This window comes from Stegostoma tigrinum, chromosome 6, assembly GCF_030684315.1.
Source record: "Stegostoma tigrinum isolate sSteTig4 chromosome 6, sSteTig4.hap1, whole genome shotgun sequence".
Classification (NCBI taxonomy): Eukaryota; Metazoa; Chordata; class Chondrichthyes; order Orectolobiformes; family Stegostomatidae; genus Stegostoma; species Stegostoma tigrinum.
The window spans coordinates 54,499,412-54,518,748 of NC_081359.1; the positions used below are offsets into that span (position 1 = coordinate 54,499,412).

General features: G+C 40.0%; 1 protein-coding gene across 10 annotated transcripts in view; it reads left to right on the plus strand.

The window, feature by feature from the left end:
• Nucleotides 1-19,337, plus strand: part of dlg2 (discs, large homolog 2 (Drosophila)) — an 891,501-nt gene that overhangs the window by 505,261 nt on the left and 366,903 nt on the right. For all 10 annotated transcript variants that reach the window (XM_048533248.1, XM_048533245.1, XM_048533246.1 and 7 more), the window contains one exon: nt 8,956-9,058. In XM_048533248.1, coding sequence (XP_048389205.1) covers nt 8,956-9,058 — 103 coding nt within the window. The remainder of the gene's footprint in view (nt 1-8,955; nt 9,059-19,337) is intronic.

A 19,337-nucleotide genomic window follows, 5' to 3' on the forward strand; every position in this document is an offset into this window, starting at 1 on the left:
TTGCTGCAGAGAAATTTTTAAGTCCCCTTCAATACACTGTCAAAAACTAACACTACATTCTTTTTTGCTTCCTGATTAAAATGGTTTCCTGGACCATGGTGCTATGGTCAGTTGTTTGACCCAGCTCTCATGCCCAAACTAATCAAGCAACCAACCTTTTCGCCATTTGCAAAGGCTCCTGTTTGCCTGCCTTGCCAGGATCACACCCACCTTTCCTTAACCAGTGACCAAATCAGAATACCATACACGGTGCCTCAGTGGTTAGCACTGCAGCCTCACAGCACCAGGGACCTGGGTTTGATTCCTGGATTCCCGTGCGGAGTTTGCACATTCTCCCCATGTTTGTGTGGGTTTCCTCTGGGTGCTCCGGTTTCCTCTCACAGTCCAAAAATGTGCTGGCTAGGTGGATTGGCCGAGCTAAATTGCCCGTAGTATTCAGGGGGTGTGTGGGTTATCAGGGGATGGGTCTGGGGAGATATATCAAGGGGTGGTGTGGACTGGTTGGGCCGAAGGGCCTGTTTCCACACTGTAGGGAATCTAATCTATGGGATGTGACTACTTCATGGAATAAAATGTCCATGTAACTTGTCCCCTCCCTGATGTGTTTTGTGTCTGTAAAATAAGGTATTTATTTTTCAGCCTCCAGCTGATAAACTCTGAGTCAAAGACTCTCGAGCTTTGAATAATTGCTGCAGATGTGTTTGCCCTAGATCACAATAGTGACCAGGAAATACCACATTCTGTAATCACTACACATCACCTGCTCAACCATCTTTATTATTTCTTAATTAAAGATTAATTTAATTAATGTTTATTTTCACTGAGACTTACTGTCCTAAATTAAACCGTAGAACCTAAAAAAATCTTTACTACTTAAGAATAAGATAGATAAATGAATCATTAGTTTGTTGCTTCTGTTTTGCTAGAACCTCTTAAATAATCATAAGTTAGCTAATTACAGGTTGCTAACATTTTTGTAAAATTCAGCTCTTTACGTACAATTCCTATAAGCAGCTGCTCACCAAGCAATCAGCTCAAAATGTTCGTTATCTCAGTTTGACCTTTCTTCCAAACTTTGCATGCATATCCTTCTCCACACACTTGTGTATCTGCCATAAATCTATCTCTGTCTGCTCCTCTGCCAAACAATCATATAATGGCTTTCCCGCAATGTCACTGTTCACTGTTTCTTTCAAATTGTCTCCAGGTACTTTGCTTTCCTGCTCCTGTAAGTGCTTTTAACGGCCTATCTCACTGTCTAGGTGCAGCTGACTGCCTGTCTTGCATCCTCCTGTAGTTCCCTCCTTCAGATGCTGCTGACTGCTGGTCTCAGGTCCTCCACTTACCTGCTCTACTACTCGGTGCTTTTGACTGTCAGTGTTGTGAACCCCTGTTCACCTATTCATTTAATTATTGCTAACTGCCTGCATCCTGGACTGTGCTCTTGCCCATTCCTCAAAGCAAAGTGCTGTTCGGAAAGAAGTTAGATTTCAGCCCAGTGACAGTGGAAAAAACATGGTGTTTAGGGAGCAGTCACAATGATGTGTGGTTTGGATGAAAAATTGCAGATAGTTTTGTTCCCATGCACCTGCTGTCCTTGTTGAGGTCCCTGATTTGAAAGGTGCTATTGAAAGAGGCTTCTTTAAATTGCTACAGTATATTTTGTATAAGATACATGCTGTTGCCACTGGTGAATGGAACAAATGTTGATTGTAGCGGATAGGGTGGTAATCAAGTGGGCTGCTTTATTCTAGATGATATTGGATTTCTTTCACGTTGTTGGAGCTGTATGTATCCAGGTAAGTAGAGAATATTCATTATGCTCTTGACTTGTGCATTGTAGATAGTGGACATATTTCTAGTGAGTCAGAAGGAGAGTTATTCACTACAAAATGCCCTCATACCAGCTCTTGTAATCACAGTATTTATATGGTGGTCCAGTTCAATTTTTGGTCAATGGTAGGTTGTTGGTAGCATAGGAATTCAGGGAGTGGTAATGGTTTTGATTGTAAAAGCAGATGGTTAGATTCTCTTTTGTTGAAGGTGGTAACTTTCTGGCATTTGTGAGATGCTACAGTTGCTGGCCACTTATGAGCCTAACTCTTTGCTTTGCCTGTACTGGCTACTGCATTTCCTAAATTAGAGAGTACAGACTGGAGTTGTACCTACACACAATTGTGTCAAAGTCATTCATGCACTTCTGACCTGCTCTAATATGAAAGAATACGCATTGTTCCTCAGTACTGCTAATTTTTATCTGAAATTTGATCCGAAGTATGCAGAGTTTGCAAAGTGCTTCAAATGTCACTGCGCAAAGATATAGAATGGCAATGGATGATCAAACAATAATCAGAATTTAGCTTATTTTAGTGTTGACAGCACCTTCACCAGGTCTCACTCATTTCAACCCACATATGAAATCATATGTCAAGACAAATGTCAAGAAATGTGATTAGAGTTGTATTCTTACTGTGTATTGAGGGATGGAAACATCCAATTACTTATGTAACATGACTATTGTTAGAAATAGAACTCAATTACTCTGCTGGACAATAGGAGGCAATAGCCTGTATAAGCACTTGTGAACATTAGGCATATACGTTGCTGCAGTGGAATATTTACTCTCTGCACCATGTACCAAGAGGTAATAACATTGTTAGCCATGCCAGAATCGTATTATTGACTTCTATGTATCTACAAATGGTTAGATAATCTTCATCAATAACTTTGAATTTTTGAAGTAGCTGACCTACTTAGCCACAATACTATTGCAGGCAATGTTAATGGTAGTAAAGCAACTTGTGACATTGCAATGTATATGATTTCAGTCATTCTATATGGGCATGAATCCTGTTACAGTAAGAGGAGTTGAAGGCAGAATTCATGGCAGTCAACGTACTGCTGAAAGTAAGTCAGTGCTAAAACTGAATGGCTTCACAAACTAATGGGAGAAATGTCCTGTACTACAGAGTAAACATTTAATTTGAATTGTTTGATAGTACTTATATTGTGTGTATGAAACTCAAGTCTCCTGAAAGCACTACAGTAACATTTATTGCATCTTGTCATGAAGGACGTTGGAGTGTAAAGATGAATCAAGGATCCCTTGAAGCAGTCAGGTGGCCAGCAATAAATTGCTGCTTAAGGGAGTTTGTTAGAAACTGTAAAGCACATATACTTAATTTTAAAAAACTGTTAAGCTGCATCTGCAAATCTACAACTAACTCCGTAGCCAACAAAATCATGGCAACATCTCCAAATCAGTATGTTTGGAGAAGTACAAGCAGATCCTGGGAATCGAGAATTTTTTACTCATATCTAGAATCGTAGAATCCCTACAGTGTGAAAAAAGGCCATTCAGCCCAACAAGTCCACACCGACTCTCAAAAGAGCATCCTTCCAGACTCACCCACCTATCGCATCCCTGTAACCCTGTATTTTCACGGCTAATCCACCCTACATGATCTACATTTTTTAAAATTATCTCGTGGGACATAGGCATTGCTGTCTGGCCAGTATTTATTGCCGATCCATAGTTTCCCTTGAGAAGGTAGTGAGCTGCCTTCTTGAACTGCTACAGTTCCTGTGGTGTAGGTGGACACACAATGCCATTAGGGAGGAAATTCCAGGAATTTAACCCAGCGACAATGAAGAAACAGCAATATATTTCTCAGTCAGGATGGTGAGTAGCTTGGAAGGGAATTCTTAGGTGGTGGTGTTCCCCTGTATCTGCTGACTTTGTTCTTCTAGATGGAAGTGGATTTGTAAGGTGCTGTCTCAGCATATTTGGTGAATTTCTGCAGTGCGACTTGTAGATAGTGCACACTGCTGTTTCTGAGCATTGGTGGTGGAGAGGGTGGAAGCCTGTGGGTGTGGTGCTAATCAAACAGGCTCTTTTGTCTTGGATAGTATGAAGCATGTTGAATGTTGGGTTGGAACTGCATCCATCCAGGCATGGGAATTATTCCATCACACATTTGACCTGTGTCTTGTGGATGGTGGATAAACTTTGGCAGTCAGGAGTTGAGTTATTTGCGATTGTATTCCTAGTCCCTGATCTGCTCTTGTAGCCACGATTTATAGTGCGTCCAGTTGAAATTGTGGTCAGTGGAAAGCCTGTGGATGTTGATAATAGGGGATTCAGTTATTTATAATGCCATTGAATGTCATGGGGCAGTGGATAGAATGTCTTTTATTGAAGATGATCTTTGCTTGGCATTTTTGTGATGTGAATGTTATTTGCCACTTGTCAACCCAGTCCATGGGATGTGGGTGTCAACTGGCTAGGCCAGCATTTGTTGCTCATCACTAATTACCCTGGTGGTGGTAAACTGTCTTCTTGAACCACTACAGTCCTTGGGATATAAGGACACACATAGTGCTGTTAGAAAGAGTGATTATGACATGGTGACAGGAAAGAAACAGCGATGTTGTTGTAAGACAGGATGGCGTGACTTGATAGGGAACTTGCAAACAGTGGTTTTCTCATGAATCTGCTGCCCTTGTTCTTTTAGGTGGCAGAGAGAAACATCGGTGAGTTACTGTAATGCATCTTGTAGATGATATACACTGTTGGTACACTCTGTTGCTTGTGAAGGAGTGAATGTTGACAGTGGTGAGGGGGGGGGGGGAATGCCATTCAAGCCATGCCCCTTTGTCATGGAGTATGTCAAGCTTCTTGGATGCTTTTGGAACTGCAATCATCCAGATAAGTACAGAGTATTCCTTTATACTACCAACCTATGCTTTGAACTGCCAACTGAATAGCTTTATAATTACTCCATTGGCTAAATTTTACTTGCCCTGGTGTGAAAGGAACTGAGGCTGGAGGCTGATAAACTGAATTCTGCTGCTGTTTCACCATGACATGGGTTGTTTCCAATCAAACAGATGCAGGGAACCGATTTGCATCATTAGATTGAATTAAAGGGCCATTTTACCAAGCTGTGGACATTTTGTTGATTTTGCAGTTGTTTCCAACAGATGGAGAGGTGACCAGCTTCATGGAGGTCCAACTCCTTCTGGTTGTCCAGGAACACCAGAGCCAGAGTCAGCATAAAAGGCAGTTCCTTAGTACTAATGAAATCTCTACCTATCAAACTGTCCCCAACACCCAGTCAACTCAAAGGATTTGCTTTGCAAACAGCAAGTCTACCAACCTCAACAATCTTGAATTTTAACTTTTAATTTTTACTTACTAAGGGGATCTCATTTTGAGTGCTCCAACTGAGCATGAGGTTGCGTGGTCAATGTCACTGGCCTATAATCCAGATGCCCAGACTAATCTTTCTTGAGATAAGGAATCAAGTGCACCTTGCAGCAGGAAACATTTTAATTCAATGGATCAATTAGTTCAAAGTTACTAGATTGTCTCAGTAATGGTGACTATGAAACCATCACCTGATTCACTTCTCTAAGTTTAGGGAAGATTATCTGTCACACTTAACTGCAAAGGTCTACATATGACTGTTGAATGTAGTGGACTTTTAATGCCCTCTGAAATGGGCTTGCGTTCAAGGGCACTTAGGGATCAGCAATAAATGCTGGCCACGTCAGTGGCACATATGTTGCAAGAGAAAAAAAATCACTCAAATTTCACCCTGCCTTTGGAATTGTAAAATTATGCCTGTTACCATGTGCTGAATTTCTACTGTCAAGGGAATTTTGTTTCTGGCTCAGAAATCTGCCACACAGTTAAGAAGTCATCCCTTTATCAACAGGCAGGTAGGTCTTCAATCTAGTTAGGGCAGCAGGAAGGCTCTCCAAAGTGGAGGTTAAATTGGAAGTTTTCTAGCTTCAGAGGAGAACCAGGCTACAATACAAGATATTTATCTGGGAGGGTGCCCAACAAGTTTATGACTTCTCAGTCACTTTCATAAACTTCAATTAAGGTACAGTATAGTCAGACGATCACAATGGGAGGAACCCACTAGAGGGTAGTCTTTGGTTGCATTCTAATGAAGGTAAGCCTACAGGCCTGCCATTAAGTGCCTGCTTCCAGCCAATTGATCTGCTTCCCACTATTTCACTAAACTGGAAGACAACTGGAATCTTCAAGGACATCTCTTAAACCTCCCTTTAACAGATTCTTATTGAGACAAATGTCCTGCCTGCTTCAAAGGGATGACCAATCTTTATGTCCTGACCTCATCTCTCCAATGCCGTCAAAGATTCCAGAAATCTGAACTTGCCAACTTGTATTATACTTCTAGACATCCTACTACCCATTTCCATCCCAGTTTGAAAATTCCCAAATATTCAGCCCTATTACTGTATGATTCGTTTGAGAACATTTAATACATCACAATACATACATCCTCATCTCTCCTAGAGTTAAGGAAAGACCTCAAAGCAAGATAAAAGCTCAGGCCAATTAGGACACTCTTTTGTGGGAAAATGGAAAGCTATTGACATATAACCTGGTGGTGCCATTAGATAACCTTTAAAACCAGTGGCCATCCTAACTGAAAACCGAAAGAACTCACCCTCCACCCCATTTTGTGATTGCCTATATATTATCACCAGTAAATCACAAATGATTGAGTTTCATTCCACTTCCGTCGAATGGGCAGAATTCACCCACCTAAATCAAATATTGTTTTCTTTATGGTCTGTGAAACATTTGAAGATGCTCCAATACTCACCAGATAGTTTTCTAACATTTTTAACAGAATCATTTAACGGGGTAGAATTACATTTGTATGTTTTAAATTCTGTCTTTTCTTACATTTAAAGTGCGTATTGATATTGATTTGTTACCTTAGTTTTGCTGAAAAAGACAATTTTTTGACACTTGTCATCTTGCGGTCATCAGGATATTTTTGCGAGAATACAAATTAAGGGAAAACTGACATTTATTCTGCATGAGGGGACAGTGCTGACTGGTTTGCAGACGGACACTGATTGGTAGAGGCATTGCCATGGGGATACACCCATTATTGCGGATTGACAGTTGACAGGCCTTGTCTAAGCATTAAACACGCTGGATTAACTCTGATTGATCAGGGTTTTTGCATGAGAAATGAAACAACAAATGGCTACCTCCTAATGTGTTGAGTAGAAACAGACACAGTCAATATACAGATTGTTACTGTCTGCAAAGAACAGGGCATTATTTATTAATATATAAAGCTTCCAGTACATTCAAGTGTGCCACATGACAGGTTTGACTGATATCCTAAATTGGTTGCCTGTATAATTCTTCATTCATTCAGAAATATCCAGTACATTGTATTGTCAAATTTCAGAGTCACATCTAATGTTAGATACTGTGTTCTGAGTTTTTCAAGCACAGGCCTGTTATAAATGGTCGGTATCTCATTTAAAGCAAACAGCCAAAGAGATGTGCTATTTGGAACAGTCTGTCAATTTTTAAAATTTAAGCCAAGCTTCAGTCTAAACTGTTAATCAGTAGTAATGGGTGCATTCGCCATGTCAGTGCTTCTACTCGTCAGAACCCACATGTAAACTAATCAACATTCTTCTCTCATGCGATATAAATGTTGGTTTTTCTCTTGAATTGATATTCTCTGAAACATCTTAATGAGTGCAATATCAAAAGCTTCAGGAAAATGTGTAAATAAAGCAAAATACTGCAGAAGCTAAAAATCTGAAATAAAAGGAGAAAATGCTGGAGAAAGTAGGTCTGGCAGCATGTGTACACAGAATCCCTACTGTTTGGAAACGGGCCATTAGGCCCAACAAGTCTACACTGGTCCTCTGAAGAGAATTCCACCAGATCCATCCACCTTCCCTGTCCTTGTAACCCTGAATTTCCCATTGCTAATGCTCCTAACCTACACATTCCTGGACGCTATGGGAAATTTAGCATAGCAAATCCACTTAGCTTCCACATCTTTGGACTGTGGGGTGAAACCAGAGCACCCAGAGGAAACACACGCAGACATGGGGAGAATGATGCAAACTCCACACAGACAGTCGTCCGAGGTCGAAATCAAACCAGTGTCAACTACTGAGCCACCTGCGGAGAGACAAAGTAGTTAATATTTTGAGTTAACCAAGTGTGGAGCCGGAAGAACACAGCAGGCCAGGCAGCATCAGAGGAACAGGAAAGCTGATGTTTTGGATCAAGATGTGACTCTCCAGTTCTGAATAGTGTTTTTTTTTAAATTGCCTAGTCTGTGCTGTATATTCTGTTTATGCTGAAATTTACTGATTAGGAGAATTTTAAATGACTGTAAGTTAACTTTGAACTAATTTTGAGTAAAAGTACCAGGAAAAGGATTGTCATTTCAGCCGCACACATCTGCCCCAATGTTCTGGTATATTGTTATGGAGAGTATTGAATGTTACAGATTCCAACATCAGAATAATAAGAGCAGGTTTCCGGGTGAGCTGGATTTATGCCAGTCAAAAAGATGGTTCGCTAAATAAACCAATGCCTAGTAAATTCCCCAACTGAGAAGGACAGAGCTCCTACATGGCATTCTATTTCCCAGACATCTTCCTGCTGATGTGGTTGACTGCACTGAGGGCAGAAGTAAGCCCAATCACATTTTGATTTTTATCCTTTTCATTACACTCCCATTGGACTCATGCCAAATGTATACTGGAAGGAGCCCAGTCATGTCTTTCAGCAGTCCTGTGCAATTGTTGTGGCTGCTTATTCCCTGTTTGAACGGATGATCCAACTGATGATGTGTTTGTGCTTAATTGTGACCAGATGAATACGGCACTGTTGAGCAGTAATTCATGACTCATTGAGTATTATTGCTACGGATCACCAAGCTAAAACTCATATTCTATAAATATGTTAGTTTGTGTACTGTAATGTTTGTTAATCCTAATTTTATTTTGCATTAGGTTTTTCACATTTACTCATCAATCTATTTATATGTAACATTACATCACTTGCAACAGACAAATCATCTTCCATGAAAAACTGAGTTTGTTTAAAAAGTTGTGTAAATTAACTGCTTTCTTTTTCTTACCCAGGTAAATGGCATAGATCTGCGTACTGCAACACATGAGCAGGCTGCACTGGCTCTAAAAGGAGCGGGCCAGACTGTGACTATGATTGCTCAGTACAGACCTGAAGGTAAGAACTGTAATTTGAACCAATGTATATCTAAAGATGAGTGTACTGAGTTTTCTTTGAGGAGACTAATATACAAACAACTACCCAAAGTTTTAGGCAACCAAAGCCCTATTGTTAAGACTCTAGGGAGAACTTAAAAGTAAATCTTTCTTAAAGCAGGAATGTCTAAAAATTAAATAATTTATCTTTGAAAATCCAAACTTTTGCGGAAATCACCGAACAGACTTTCTTTTTCTGAAATGGCCTTCATTGAGGTGTTTTCTTGTTTTAATGTCAGGAAGTTATCTTGTGTAAGTATAGTGTTTGAGCTCAAAATATTGTGGAAACACAGTTTTTTAAAGTTCAAGATGGGTACCAGCTTCTGTCAAGTAATTGCAATGTCTGATCTGTAAAGATGTGCTCCTCAGAGTTAAAGCTGAGAATAAATAACTATCAAATCTTTAAATCCTCATTCATAAACCACAGGCCAGTTAAATAATGATTGAAAACCCTTAATTCTGGAGATCACACCAGGTCTGGCAGCATCCATGGAGAGAGAGCAAGCTGACATTTCGAGTTTAGGTGAATCTTGATCTGTCTCTGAAGAGTCATCGGGACTCAAAATGTTAGCTTGCTCTCTCTCCATGGATGCTGCCTGACCCACTGCAATCTCCAGCATCTGTTTTTTTCAGTTCAGATTCCAGCATCTTCAGTAAGTTTCTACAACCAGTTAATTAATAGATTGATTACAATGATTTTTTTTGTTTGTAAGGATCTAAACATAATTTCAGCAGATATAGGCTCTGCAAGACCTATATGAAATCTATTGCTGAAATTTTTAGACAGGCTTTAAATACTGAAGGAAAATTACAATACCAAGCATAAGAAATAGTCACCACCAACCCATCCACAGTTTCCCGTCAGTGAATAAACTGGCCAAAAATCAAGCATGTCAGGGTTACACTTTTAACTTGTAGCCCTGCCACAAGATGCAAGCTCTAACTGTGCATTTTTCTCACTTCCCGATGTTCTCCAAATAGGTTCTCTCAAATCTTTAAGAAATCAATATATCTAGAACAGTAATACTATCATGACAAAAATGCATTAGAACATGAACAACAGTAATCTGAATTAGTATTGAATAACAATGTGGATTATAGATTATGCTTTCACTTTTAACATCCAGCGCAAGTCTGCCACACACAACTTCACATAAATTAGCATTAATTGATCATGTCACTTCAACTCAAATGCTGTAGAATAGCTATTTTGGAAATTGGAAGTGATGAATGAGTGTAACAGAAGGTGCACTCTGTGTTTCAGTTGAATTGTTAAAGCAGAGTAAAGGAAAGCCTAGTAATTCGGTAACTAGCAATGCCTAGATCTTCCTGCCTCCAAACAGTCCAAGACCAGAAATACCCCCAAGAAATTTATCGTAACCCCACAGAAATACCGATGCAATCCGCAATGACTATTCAGTAATTGCCCAGAAAGTTTAAACTTCTGATGGGCTACATTACCCTGAATTCAGAAGCCTCCAAAGAAGTCTCCAACTCAGAAGGTTCCAAAATACTTAGTTGGTAGGGTAACTATACAAATAATGCTTCATTCCCTGTCCTTATTCACAGAGCCATCATGGCATTTTGACCTTTTCCTCAATTTGGCACAACCCAACTTCACTTTCTTAACCAGCTAGAATTGTGTCATCCCTTGCACCCTACCACCCAACCCAGTTGTTAACCTACCACCCTGACAACTCACTCAGCTGCTACTGTACCACACTAACACATTTCCTAGCTGCCTCTCTACTGCTTTTCCAACCAGCAACAAGACCACCCTAACTATTTGGTATCCTATCTTCCTGCAGCATATTTCTACTGCCCCCGGACACAGTGCCATCCTGCCATTTGCGACACTACCACTGTGGACCATTGCTCAGCTGGCACCTCACCCTTCTTATCACTTACCTCATCCATTGTAACCATTTGCATACTTACATAACCAAACATTTATCCATTTGCTCAAACATTCAGTTTAGCATAATGACAAGGTCTGGGACAATTCAAATATTCTTCTGTCAGATTTTCCACAACAAATGCTCCAGAGAGCAGTTTGCATCAGAAATCTGAATTGAAAAGCTACTGACAAATAAGTTTTGTTTTTAATCTTTTGTTATGATTAATGTTGGTCAGAACTGTTATCATGTTGATTGGAAAATTGCAACTATATCTAAAACTAGTGTGTTTATTGCTGACATTTGTGCAGAATTATGTTAGCTACTCTTTGTAGTCTTAATAAAAACACCCATCATGATCCAATGTACTAAAAATTCTATAATTATAACTGATAATTATGAGTTACCATGATATTTTGATCCTTGAGTATACTTACAGAAGAAACTTGCCATTTGCGGAGAGCTTTTCATGATTAGAATGTCGTAGCATGTTACAGTCAGTGCAATATTTTAAAGTCACTGTAGTAACCTAAGATATATTAATATGATATTATCTACGTTGTGATGTCTGCTCTATAATATTATATATATTTTAAAAGGTAGTTTTTAGAGTTTGAATTTCAAAAATGTTGCAAATGAGTATTGGTAAGTATAGTGAAAAAGTCAGAGAGTTCTTCCGGAATGTTGACCTAGTCCAGCATTGCTCAGAAAGCAGGTGTCTATAGAACCCTTAGTGTTAATGGAATAAAGATGTTTATACTATGGGGGTTTACAACAGATGGGTAATTATGGAAAGTTATTAGTTTAACTTTCAGTTCTGAATAGTCCAAAATTGATTTTGGGTTAGAAAACCCAGGAATTGAATTTTTTGGTAATGGTTCAGAGGTAAACTTACTGGGTTTAAAAACAAGTCAGTTTCCTTTCCATGTAGGAGTATTGGTAATTTGGGGAAAATGCAGTCGCCCCAAAAAAAGAATATTTTGTGAAATTGCCAAACCAAAAAAGTTGTTTAGAAATCTGCTATAACTGAGAAAGCATTGGCTTCTAGAGTTGTGGAACTATTCATGTTAGAAGATTTGGAAAAGATTCACTAAATTGTCATCGCAGTCCATGGCAAAGTAAATGCCGGGAGTCAGTTAATTGGAACTTAAAGATTCTATATAAAGGGTTATTTTCTCTGGGAATTGAATCTCTGTTGTTGAGAAATGGGTTAGAAATTTAATGTTGGAAGTTGCCTTAAGATTTTTCTGTCTTTTTGCTTTTGATCTGTTTTGTGTGATAAATTGCTGTTCTGGTATGAAGAAAACCCTGCAACCCTCACATGCTTGTGTCTCAATGGCTAGCCACAATATTAACCAAGATAACAAGGTGTAGAGCTGGATGAATACAGCAGGCCAAATAGCATCAGAGGGGCAGGAAAGCTTATGTTTTGGGCCTAGATCCTTCTTTTTTTAAATAGGCATGTACTAAGAAAGGTAATGTGGCTGTGGTACCTAGTTTGCTTCAGGACGTGGTCGAGCAGTTTCAGGGCCGAAGAGATTACGAGAGAGTTGCAGCAGGAGAGAGATCCACTGAGGTCTTTCTGGAGGGAGGAGAGTAACTTCTTCAAAGTAGACATCCTTAGAAGAGGCTTCACAGTGGGGGTAAAAATGTTTCAGAGATAGTAGGAACTGGAGATGCTGGAGATTCTGAGATAACAAGGTGTATAGCTGGATGAACGCAGCAGGCCAAGCAGCATCAGAGGAACAGGAAAGCTGACGTTTCGGGCCTAGACCCTTCAACTGACGTTTCAGGTCTAGGCCCAAAACGTCAGCTTTCCTGCTCCTCTGCTGCTTGTCCTGCTGTGTTAATCTAGCTCTACACCTTGTTATCTCAGATTCTCCAGCATCTGCAGTGCCTACTGTCTCTCCTCAACATTAACTAACATTTTTTTAAAAAATCTATCCAGCTAGATTTCAATTTTGAATTTGCCTTGGCCATTAGCATCATTAACTGGATTTGCAATAATACTTTGGTTAAAACTATGCTGGTACATTTATCAAACAGTAATTTTCAGATCATTCTAAAGCTTAAATATTATTTCAAATATCCCAACTGTATTTTTTTAAAATTTCATTGCAACTGAAATTATTACACTTTCTGGCTTAAGTTGTCTCGTTTGTGGTTCCAGTTGTGCCAGACAATTTGCAGTGGGATTCATTCTGCGGAGTAGTGATTGATCAGCCTTTACTACATAAAGTTTAAAATATTTTGTTTTTGGAGTGATTTTGTCATTTATCATGGAGAGGGAACATTATTGTTGACATTTTCATAATGACAAAAGTATATTTTTTTTCTTGCATTAGATATAGATTTGTTTATGGTCTTAAAAATCACTCCATTCTTACCTTCCTTCTAGTTTGTAATCTTGCCTACAGTTTTATCTCATTTGAATAAATATAGATTGTAGATAAGATTTTAACAATGAAAAGTAATTAATTGTCTGAAATTTTCTAAAATCTGAACATTTGAAGTAATCAGACTTCCCATTTTTATTTTGAGTAATACTTGATGCCATTTGTAGAAATGTATAATGAAATTAAACTCCATAGCCAGAATTTTTAAAAAATTAATTCTGTTGTTATTTACCCAGTCAATAGTTACTGAAGACTTCTAAGGAGAAACACTTACTATTTCTACCATCATGACTCATAAGAAATACTTACATTAAAGGATTGAATTAAATAAAGGAATAATAAGAAAAGTATCCTGATTTACAACAGGGCCGGAGCTGAAATAAGTAATAGAACACATTTGAACAACTTGTTGATTGGAGAACCATTTGCTAGTGTTCAATAATTCCTTGATTAATGCAGTAATATACAAAAATGATTTTTCCCCAGAAATTCTTCTCTAGACCTAAAGCAATGTAATCCTTAAGTGCTTTGATTCACTTTAATTCAGTCAACCAGTGGAGAGCAACAACTGATTTTCTGCTCAAATAAAGTACTGCAAATCTACACACCCCTGAACATAGAACATAGAAAAGTACAGCACAGTACAGGCCCTTCGGCCCACGATGTTGTGCCGTGGAATATTCCTAATCCAAAAATAAAATAACCTAACTTACATTCCCCTCAATTCACTGCTGTCCATGTGCATGTCCAACAGCCGCTTAAATGTCACTAATGACTCCGCTTCCACGACTACCACTGGTAAACTATTCCATGCGCTCACAACTCTCTGGATGAAAAACCTCCCTCTGACGTCTCCTCTATACCTTCCTCCTAACACTTTAAAACAATGACCTCTCGTGGCAGTCAATCCTGCCTTGGGGAAAAGTCTCTGGCTATCGACTTTATTCATGTCTCTCATTACCTCGTACACCTCGATCAGGTCACCTCTCTTCCTCTATCTCTCCAGAGAGAAAAGTCCGAGCTCAGTCAACCTCTCCTCATAAGACAAGCCCTCCAATCCAGGCAGCATCCTGGTAAACCTCCTTTGCACTCTCTCCAAAGCCTCCACATCTTTCCTATAATAGCGCGACCAGAACTGGACACAATATTCCAAGTGTGGTCTCACCAGGGTTTTGTAGAGCTGCAGCATAACCTCACGACTCTTAAACTCGACCCCCCTGTTAATGAAAGCCAAAACATCATATGCTTTCTTAACAACCTTATCCGCCTGGGTGGCAATTTTGAGGGAGCTATGCACTTGAACACCAAGATCCTGCTGTTCCTCCACACTGCCGAGAGTCCTGCCTTTAATCCTATATTCAGCATTTAAGTTCGACCTTCCAAAATGCATCACTTCGCATTTATCCAGGTTGAACTCCACCTGCCATTTCTCAGCCCAGCTCTGCATTCTGTCAATGTCTCGCTGAAGCCTGCAATAGCCCTCGATACTATCAATGGCACCTCCAACCTTTGTGTCATCAGCAAACATACTAACCCACCCCTCAACCTATCCTCATCCAAGTCATTTATAAAAACTACAAAGAGCAAAGGCCCAAGAACAGAGCCCTGCAGGACACCACTCAGCACTGAACACTACGGGCAATTTTTTTAGCATGGCCAATCCACCAAATGCTGAAGCCCTGAAGTAAAAACTGAAAATGCTGGAGAAATGCAGCAGGTCTGGCAGTAACTATGGAGACAAAATCAAAGTAAATGTTTCGAGCCCAAAGTGACTCTTCAGAACTGAAAGACTCAAAATATTTAGTCTGTTTATCTCTCCACAGATGTGCTAGACCTGCTGAGTTTCTGTCGCACTTTTAATAATTGAGTTTCTGCTTTTAAGTTCTGAGGATTTATTCTCAATAGAGTACTGAGATCAAAGCCCCATCTGAACAACTAATTTTCTTCTAAAAAAAAACAAACTATCAGTGGGACACAATGAAGACCTAGCAAAAAATGCTGAAAGCAAGTAAATGTAGAAGGAGGAAATAATGTTTGTGGGCAAAATAGCATCTTCTTAAAATATTGATTGTTGTCTGGTGATCTGGAAAAATGCTTACATAAGATGATGTTAAGAGAGTTGCCTTATTGCATTCCAAAACATACTCCTGACAAGACAGCATCCTGGCAAAAGATTATAATAAAAACAACAAGGGAGGACGGGACCTTACATTTCATATTTTTTAAATTATCCATGGGATGTGGGCATTGCTGGCTGGGCAGAGTTTATTGCCCATCTTTAACTGCCCATGAAAACGTGTTGGTGAATTGCCTTCTTGAACAACTGCAGTCTGTTTCATATAGGTAGACCCACAATGCTCATAGGGAGTGATTTTCAGGATTTTAACCCAACTATACTAAAGGAACTGTGCTATATTTGCAAGTCTGGATGGTGAATGGCTTGGAGGGGAATTTTCGGGTGATTTTGGTGGTGTTTCCATGTATCTGTTGCTCTTATTCTTCTAGTTGGTAGAGGTTGTGTGTTTGGAAGGTATTGTCCAAGGAACTTCGGGAATTTCTACAGTGCATCTTGAAGATGGTACACACTCCTGCTGCTGAGCGTCGGTGGTGGATGTGATGTCAGTAAAATGGGCTGCTTTGTCCTGGATGGTGTCAAGCTTCATGAGTGTCATTAGAGCTGCACTCATCTAGATAAGCAGGAAGATGGTGGCCCAGTGGTTAGCACTGGTGCCACAAAGCGCCAGGGACCCGGGTTCAATTCCTGCCTTGGGTAACTGCATGTATGGAGTTTGCACATTCTCCCTGTGGCTGCACGGGTTTCCACCAGGTTTCCTCCCACACTCCAAAGATGTGCAGGTTAGGTGGATTGGCTATGCAAAATTGTTCATAGTGTCCAGGGATATGTAGGCTTCATGGATTAGCCATGGGAAAAATGCAGGGTTACAGGGATAGGGTGGAAATTTGGGTGGGGTGCCCTTCGGAGAGGTGGTTTGGACTTGATGGGCCAAATGACCTGCTTCCATACTGTAGGGATTCTGTGATTCTGTGATAAGTGAATATTCAATCGTATTCCTGATATGTGCCTTGTGGATGGTGGACAGGTTTTGGGGAATCAGGACGTGAGTTACTTGCTGCAAGATTCAGAGCCTCTGACATAGCAGTGTATACTGGCGGTGTACTTCGAACAGGTGATACACATGTCCAACATTCACCCTACCTTGCTGAAAATTGCAGAGCTACTTCTTCATGGCTGTTTTATGATCTGGTATAACCTCTGTCTCCATGGCCTGATAGCATTCTATAAAGACTTTTGCAAAGCATCCATCTCATACTTTAGTTCTGCCCCCTGCCTCCATGTGTAAATCCCTTCTTTGGTCCCGAATTAGCCCTACTCCTTTTAACACTCTTTAGTATTTATGTAGCATTTGGTTTTCACTTTTCATATTCATGTTGTTGACCCTAACCTTGATATGTTGAATGTTTCTTCCTGTCACCAGTTCTCCCAACATTAACTGGCAGTAATATTCATTCTCTGGTTGTCAATTTTCTAAAACCCAGTTTTATTGTGCAGCTGTCTTCACAGTTTATTATTAGCATTTTCATGACACTTGATTGATTATTTACTGAAACAATCCAAGCAATATGAACTTCTTTGCTGCTGAGATTCAGCAATGTACAACCTCTGATTTCTAGCAGAAGAACTTGGAAACTCAGTGACAGATCTTTTGCAACTAATCCAAACGTGTTGAGTGGACCTGGCACACCCATCTTTGTATGAATTACCAGAATCCGAGTTGCTACCCTCACCCTGCTTTAGACAAATCAGTGTGCCTGGAATAGAGGCCATTATTCACAAAATCAGGTCCCCTAAATCATTTTTAAATCATTCAAAATCTTTCTGACTCTACAAAAATCCAGCCCTCAGGTTTGCAGACACCCATTTCAGCTAATTGAAAACAGAGACACTTGGGTTTGCATGATTGCAGAATTTGACAAATTTGTGCTATTTTATTGTATTTAAATGTATTGATACAGTATATTTATGTAAATTCTGATTTGCAATATACATGAAACCATTCTAGTTAGGTACAGAAGTTCAATAAAGAAACTGGAGTCTAGTGACACTATTGTATGCAGTGAGCTTCCATATGAACTTCATTACACTTTGACCCTCTCAAGAACTTGTCCTAGTTAGAAATGCACAGCCCTTTGGCCCACAATTTTGTGCCAAACATGACACCAAATTAAACTAATCCCTTCTGCATGCTGTTGGTCCATATTGCAACATTGCTTGCAAAGTCATATGATTATCTAAATGTCTCTTAAACACCCTTGTTGTATCTGCCTCCACCACCACCCCTTGGAGTGTGATCCACACTCCTACCATTCTGTATAAAAATACTTGCTCCTCACATCTCCTTTGAACTTTCTCCTTCTCACCTAAAATGCATGCCCCCTTGTTTTAGACATTTCAATTCTGGGGAAAAGATTCTGACTGTCAACCCTATCTTATACATCTCATAATTTTATGGACTTCTATCAAGTTCTCCCTCAGCATCCTCCATTCCAGAGAAAACAGCCTGAGTTTTTTGTTTTATTCATTGACAGGACGAGGGCATTGCTGGCTTGGCAGCATTTATTGCCCATCCAATTCAGAGTCAACATTGCTGTGGGTCTGGAGTCACATGTAGGCCAGACCAGGTAAGGATGGCAGTTTCCTTCCCTAAAGGACATTAGTGAACCAGATGAGTTTTTCCACAACAATTGACAATGGATTCTTGTTCATTATTCGATCATTCATTCCAGATATTTATTGAATTCAAATTCCACCATCTGCCTTGGCAGGTTTTGAACCCAGGTCCCCAGATCATTATCTAGGTCTCTGGATTAACAGTCCAGCAATGATACCACTGGGCCATTGTCTCCCCTAGTTATTCTAGCCTCCCCTAAAGGCCATATCCTCCAATCCAGTCACAGTCCTGGTAAACTTCTTCTGCACCCTCTCCAAAACCTCCACATCCTTCCTGCAACGTGACAACCAGCTTGAATGCGGTATTCTTAAATGTGGCCTAACCCAAAGCCTTAAAAAGCAGCAACGTGATATGCTAATGCTTATACGCAATTCCGTAACAAATAAAGACAAGCATTTCACACACCTTCTTCACCCCCTGTCTACTTGCGTGGCCACAAAGACCCCCCCCCCTTTACATCAGTGCTGTTCAGGGTCCTGCCATTAACTGTATACTTTTCCTTAACATTTGATCTGCGAAAGTGCAGCACCTCACACTTACATATGCCACACTCCATCTGCCATTTCTGCACCTACATCTGCAACTGATCCATACCCCACAGTATCCTTTAACAATCTTCTACAGTATCCACAACTCCAACTATCTTTGTATTGTCTGCAAACTTGTTAACCCACCCACATTTTCTTCCAAGTCATTTATGTAGATCACAACAGCAGAGGTCCCAATACAGATCCCTGCACAACATCACTAGTCACCTTCCTCCGGCCTGAGAAACAACCTTCCAACACTATCCTCTGTCTTCTATGGGAAAGCCAATTCTGGATCCACACGGTCAAGTCACCATGGATCTCTTGCATCTCAACCTTCTGGATGAGCCTATAGTGATGGACCTTGTCAAAAGCCTTACTGAAATTTGTGTCGACAATATCCACTGCTCTACCCTCAATCACTTTTGTCACCTCCTCTAAAAATTCAGTTAAGCTAGTAATACATGATCTGCCTTGCACAAAGCTATGCTGACTGTTCCCTAATTAGGCCACACTTTTCCAAATGCACGTAAATCCTATCTCTGAGAATTATCTCCAATAGCTTCCCCACCACTGATGTAAAACTCACCAGTCTATTGTTTCCTGGATTTTCCCTATTTCCCTTCTTGAAAAGAGGAACAGCATTAGCTATTTGTCAGTCCTCTGGGACCT